The following is a 7464-nucleotide window of genomic DNA, read 5'->3' as shown; positions in this document are numbered from 1 at the left end:
TTTTTTTTTTTTTTTTTTTTTTTTTATTATTTATTTACTTACAATAATAATAAAAGGTACATTGAAAAATAATAGAAAGAATATGTGATCATAACTTATGTGTAAAAAAAAAAAAAAAAAAAAAGTTCGTATGTTTAATATTTATAATCACAAGCTTTTATAAGGTGCATGATTTAAAAAAAAAAAAAAAATATAGGGGTTAAATTATATTATATATATATATATTATTTTATGTATGTATGTATTTGGTTGTATTAAAAGACAAAAAAAAAAAAAAAAAACCAGACATAAATCATTCATATATATTGTTTATTCATATATATGTCTTTTTTATAATTTATATATATTAAAAAAAAAAATTAAAATTAATACCTTGATTTTTTAAAGAAGTTTTTAAAATATATTTTTTTTTTATTATTTATTTACTTACAATAATAATAAAAGGTACATTGAAAAATAATAGAAAGAATATGTGATCATAACTTATGTGTAAAAAAAAAAAAAAAAAAAAAATTCTTATGTTTAATATTTATAATAAAAAAATTTTATAAGTTTTATTATTTAAAAAAAAAAAAAAAAAAAAAAAAAAAAATAAAAAAAAAAAATTAAAAAAACAAAAAAATAATTTTAATATTTTTTTTTAAAATATATAAATTTAAAAAATAAAACCAGACATAAATCATTCATATATATTGTTTATTCATATATATGTCTTTTTTATAATTTATATATATTAAAAAAATTAATACCTTGATTTTTTAAAGAAGTTTTTAAAATATATTTTTTTTTTATCATCTTGTTTTCTCATAAAAAGAAAAATAATATTTTAAAAAAATAAATTATGTATCATTAACATGAGTGTATATATATATATATATATTATTTTATTTTTATTATGCACTTGTTTGCTTTTCTTTTTTAATATCTTGATCTTTTAAATAATATACATATATTCATATTTAATATGTAAAAAAAAAAAAAGATAAGGATTAAAGAATATATAAATATCCTTTTAAAGATCATATGAATGAATATATATATATATATATATATATATATATATTTATATATTTATTTATTTAAGAATAATTCGACCATGTGTCAAAAGAAAAAGATGAACATATAAATGAACTACATCCCTTTTTATTTTATTTTATTTTATATTATATTATATTATTCTGTTCTATTATAATATATTATTTATTTATTTATTTTTATTTATTTTTGACATACACTCTAGTGCATATATATCAAAATATATGAACAAAATTAATTGCTTTTTTTTTTTTTAAAATATAAAAAAGTAAGGAACATATAATAATCAATTACATAATTAAATATATTATATATATATAATATATATATGTATCTTCATTTTATTATTTCTTTTGAATACAGTTTGAGATTTATAAAATGTCTTATGATGAAAAATATTATATATATAAGGCACATATCTTCAAAGAACAACAAAATGAACATACGTAAATATATTAAAATATATATATATATATATATATATATATATTTTAAGTCTTAAAAATATAAAAATGTGAAGAACATATTTAAAAATATGGAAATCACAATAAAATAATAATACAATCATAACCTTTTTAATATGTATGATCTGCTTTCATGTTGATAAAAAAATGAGATATATATAATACTATTTTGAATATTAAAACAGCATAAATATTATATTATTACTTATTATATTTCTATCTTTTATATTTTATGTAAGAACACAAAATGATCCTACTATATTTCTTTTATGAATATGAAAAAATTTTTTTATCATAACTCTCATACATAAAATGAAAAAAAATAAAAAAAATAAAAAATAAAAAAATAAAAAAATAAAAAAAATAAAAAAAATAAAAATCTATATCATATATATATATATATATATATATATATATATATACATTTATGTGTAATAAAAATTATAATTCATATATAATTAAAATTTTCAACGAATAAAATATATATATATTATATATATATAATGTATTTACTTTTACACATATATATTATATATATTTTATATTTTTTTATTTTCCACTTATTATTTTTTTTTTTTTTTTTTTTTTTTATGACAATGAATTATATATCTCCATCATATTAAAGTATAAATAATTGTTATAATTAAATATATGTATATAATGTATATATATATTATATTATATATAGTTTTTTTAATTTTTTATATTTTTATATTTTTATATTTTTTAATTTTTTTACAAAATAATTTAATCATAAAATTAAAAAAAAATAAATATATTTGTATATATAAATAAAATTAAAGTTTAATAATTTCAAAAAAATTTTCTTTTTTTTGTGTTTTTTTTAAATCATATATATATATATATATATATAATATATGTATATTTTTTTTTTTTTTGAAAAGGATAATTCGATTTATTTTGTCACAAGAATATAAATATGTTCAATATATAAATATATATATATATATTTATTTATTTATTTATTTATTTATATTTATATTTATATTTTTTTATTTAAAATGTTTATTTACAATGTCACTAAAAGAAGTTTGTCGAGAAAGAATTTTTAACGTGATAAATAAAATAAGAGAAAAGAGTAGATATGTAATTATGATAGTAGATCATAATTCATATAGGATATTATCTTTGTTGTGTAAGAATGAGGAATTATTAGAACGAGGAGTATCATTAATTGAATTAATTGATTCTGAAAGAAATAATTTAGAAGATTTTGATTGTATATATTTTCTTAGTTCAGATATACAAAGTGTTCATATAATGATTAAAGATTTTAAAGATGAGAAACATGCTAAATATAAAAATATACATATTTTATTTACATCAAATATATCAAAAGATAATAAAATTCTTGATTTAATTGCTACCAATAATTTTATTTTAAAAAGAATTAAAAGTTGTGCATGTATTAATTTAAATTTTCTTGCTTATGAAAGTCGTATTTTTTATTTCCAAAATTCTCTTAATCTATATAATTATTTTCTTTCAATAAATAATGATATATTATCACACATTAGTTCTATGTTATTATCAGTCTGTTCCTGTTTAAAAATATCCCCATCAATTCGGTATCAAAATTCTGAATTGTGCAGGTCATTTTCACACATTTTTTATAATTCAATAAAAAATTTGCACACGATATATAATGATAAAAATAAAACCACAAATGCAAATAATAATATAAATACATATACAAATAAAAATACTTATACAAATAAAAATACATATACAAGTAGTGATAACCAATCAGATGATTACAATGATAAATATCCATATAATAATAATATAAATGATGATACTCTTTTAATATTGGATAGATCAATTGATACCAGTATTTTGTTCATACATGATTATTCATATCAAAGTCTTTGCTATGATCTTTTAAATGTTAATACAATATATGAAACGAATTTCGATCCGACTAAAATAAATGAAGAACCATATGAAGATAAATATAACAATAAATGTAATGATAATAATTATTATGATGATAAAAATATAGAAATGGAAAAAGAAAAAGAAAAAGAAAAAGAAAAAAAAAAAAAAAAAAATGACGCACATACTGTTATTTTCGAAATAACAAATAATGATCAAAAAAAAGAAGAAAAAGAAGCACTCCTTTCAGAAGAAGATCATTTGTGGTCTAGTTATAGACATCATCATATTCAAGATGTAAATGAAATTATAAAAAATGAAATATCAGCATTTACAGAAAAAAATGCTGTAGTCAAAATTCAAAAAAAAAATGTTCTAAATCCAACCGAAGCTCTAGACGCATTAAGATCTTTACCACAATATGAAACATTAATTGAACAATATTGGTTGCATTATTATTTATGCAATAATTGTTTTAAATTATTACAAGATAAAAATATTGTTGATATTGGACTAGTTGAACAAGATATATGTTGTAATGTTGATAAATATGGAAAGGAATTAAATCATCAAAAAAATTTGACCAGTCTTAATAATATCATTACAAGTGATGATTATGATCAAGAAGAAAAAACTCGTCTTCTTTTATTATATTTTATGAATTATATAAATATTAATGATAATGATAAAATCAAAATCATCGAATCTGCTCAACTGAATTTGTCTATGAAAAAAATTATTGATCAATTCTTAAAACTAAATTTACATAATTCAGAATATTATCTTGCTTCAGAAGAACCAATACAATTATCATCAAATAAAATACATCATGTACTAGAAAACAGTAACAAAAAAAAAATTAAGCATTATAAAAATGTGGCCAAAAATTCCAAATATGAATTAAGTAGACATGAACCAATCATTAAAGATATAATAATAGATTTATATAACGACACACTAGATAAAAATTATTTCCCTCATGTTGATCATGCACATCAACAAGATATAAAGACAGGACATACATCCCATGAAAATAAACAAAATGTTTCAAGAGGTACCATATGGGATTTTAAAACAGAAAACAAAAATCAAACAAAAAAAGACAAAAAAAGAAAAATTCTTATTTTCATTATTGGAGGTATTACATATCCGGAAATAAAACAAATATATGAAATGTCAAACGAATTGGACTTGGATATATATTTGGGTGGTACTAATTTATTAACAAGTAAGGTGATATTTGATCAATTTAAGCAATTTGATACATCTTAACCTGAGTAGGTCATAATATAAAAAATAAATAAATAAATAAATATTAAATTATGTAGATATTATATTTATTTATATAATATAAAATATGTTTTATATCTATGTATATTTTGTTTTATTTTATTGTATTTTTTTCTTTCTTATTATTATTTTCCTATTTATTTATTTTAATTTTTTAATTTTTTTTTTTTTTTTTTTTTTTTTTTCTCTTTTTTGGCTGTTCATAACATTTTTGTAGCTAGCTATTTTGTTGTTTCATACATATATAAAATATATATATGAATCAATTAAATATAAAACTTGTGAAATACCATTTTTATATATATATAAGAATATATATAATTTTGTTTTAATTAAAAATTTATTAATAATTTAAAGAAATGTTTTATATTTATAATAAAAATTATAAGAGAGGTATTAATGATGATTGTATTTTTTTTTTTTTTTTTTTTTTTATGAAGAGGTGTGAAAAAAAAAAAAAAAAAATAATAATAATAATAATAAAACAAAATGAAACAATATAATAAATAATAGAGTTAATAAATAAAAAAAGTGAAATATATAAAATTATAAATTACAAAACAATGAATGTATTAGGTAGAATAAAAGGTGAATAATAAGGACCGCATATATATTATATATTTATTTATTTAATTTGTAACTACATTTATGGTGTCTCAGAATATATATATATATATATATATATATATATATATTTATAACAAAATAATACTATTAAATCATATAAAAGATTAAAAATAAATTTATATTTATATAAAAAAGCTGTCATATTAAGATGAGTGCTCTTTTTTGTTAACAAAAATGAAAAATGAAGTAAAATATATAAATATATAAAATATATAAAACATTATCTCTGTATATATATATATATATATATATTTATTTATTTATTTATTTATTTTTTTATTTTTTTATTTTTTAGAGGTGTTTTATATTTCTTTCCTGCTTAAATACGTGTATCCATTGATTCAATTTTCTATTAACATAACGTATTTTGTTTTGATTTTTTTTTAGATTTGTAAGGTTTGGATGACTAGTGGCTTCCATTTTTTTTTTGGTTATAAAATATATACATTCATTCCAATGTTTTAATATATCACAACTAAAATTTATATGATTAATTAAATGTTCATTGTTTTGTTTTTCTTCATCATGTATGTTTTGTTTATTATGATATGTTTGTGTTGTTTTAAAAATGAATGGTATGATATAATATGAATTATTATCTACATCAAATATATTAAGACAATTATTAGTTTTTTTGTCTTGATCAATATATATATAATGAAAATTATGAATAATATCTGCAGTTTTATATTTTGTTATTTCAAATATAAATTCATATGATTTTTTTTTTATAAGGATAGCTAGTTCTAAATTATTAAGTTGATGTTTATTAAAATAAATATCTTCAAAAAAGGATAGAAAATAATTAGTATATATATCTGAAGAGTTATTATCATTTATTTTTTTTAAAATATAATCTCCTCTATCATATATCTTACAATAATGTTTACAGATAATATCATTTTTAAGTCCTATATTATTTTGTAAATAAAATAAGACACAGAAAAAATGTTTCCATTCACCATCTTTTATATAAATATAATTATAACCTTTTTTAATAATATGTATATCATAAATATCTGTTTCATATATTCTTCTATTAATATTATGATTCATATTGTTGTGTATGTTGTCAAAGTTAATATCTTCAAAATGGTAGTCTTGTGACACTTCCTTGATATGAAAATTATATGACTTATAATTATTGTGATTATTATAAATATTGTCATTATTGTGATTATTATAAATATTGTCATTATTGTCATTATTATAATTATTATCATTATTATAATTATTATTGTTGTCATTTGTAGTATTATTATTATTATTGATAGATGTAAAAAATATATAATTCAATTTATCTATAAAACTTGTTTTATCAACACATTTAATTATTTCTTTTTTATCTTCAAATTGTATATCATTATGTTTTATAATTTCTTTTTTATTATTATTATTTTGAATATTTGTTTCATTTATATTATGTAAATGTAGTTTTTCTTTTTCCATATAATTATCATTATATAATATCATCTCTTTATTGGTCATATCATTTCTTATTTGTTTAGTTATTTGTAATATATCTGTTGATATATTACTTTGGTCTTCAGTTAATTTGTTTGTAGAAATAAAAAATCCTTTTATTTTGTTAATTTTCATAGAGATATTATTAAAAATATTATATTCATTTTTATGAGCATTGTCAATAATAATTTTGTTTTCACTATGGTTCATATTGTTATTATGAATATTATTATTAATATGGGCATCGCTTGTAATATTATTCTCATCATAATAATAATTGTCATCATAAATATTATTATCAATATTATGAATATTATCATTATCAATATTATTATTATCATTATTATTATTATCATTATTATTATTATTATTATCATTGTTGTTGTTAATCCTATCCTTGCTCACACAAATATCATATATATATATATATTCTGAACCATCAAAATTTATATATTCTTTATACGTTTTTTCTAATATATCATGTAAATAGCTAAAATTATCATCTTGCATATTTCTTTCGTCATCTACTTTTTTAATTATAATCATTTTATTATTTTCATCAGAAATTATTGTATCTCTTAAATTATTATTTTTGTTTACTATAAAATTTTGAAAATATTCCTCATTGTTAATATTACTTTTATTATTACTTGGTTTATTTACACATTGAACAGATATATTATCGTTA

At 16.3% G+C, this 7464-nt stretch overlaps 2 protein-coding genes across 2 annotated transcripts in view; one reads left to right on the top strand and one right to left on the bottom strand.

The window, feature by feature from the left end:
- Positions 1-2534: 2534 nt before the first annotated feature.
- PGSY75_0613700 (putative syntaxin binding protein) lies at positions 2535-4667 on the top strand (the record flags this gene model as incomplete). The annotated part of the gene is made up of 1 exon (XM_018784718.1): positions 2535-4667. One exon carries the CDS (start codon positions 2535-2537, stop codon positions 4665-4667), a length of 2133 nt encoding a protein of 710 aa, XP_018642772.1.
- Positions 4668-5603: 936 nt separating this feature from the next.
- The window catches only part of PGSY75_0613600 (hypothetical protein), a gene marked incomplete at both ends in the record, with an annotated part of 3591 nt that continues 1730 nt past the window's right edge, over positions 5604-7464 (bottom strand). Inside the window, one exon of the mRNA XM_018784717.1 lies at positions 5604-7464. This exon is cut by the window's right edge and continues 862 nt beyond it. Coding sequence (XP_018642771.1) covers positions 5604-7464 — 1861 coding nt within the window.

Source organism: Plasmodium gaboni, chromosome 6 (assembly GCF_001602025.1).
Source record: "Plasmodium gaboni strain SY75 chromosome 6, whole genome shotgun sequence".
Taxonomy (NCBI): domain Eukaryota; phylum Apicomplexa; class Aconoidasida; order Haemosporida; family Plasmodiidae; genus Plasmodium; species Plasmodium gaboni.
The sequence above is the reverse complement of the archived record's forward strand: the minus strand, read 5'-3'. Positions and strand labels throughout refer to the sequence as shown.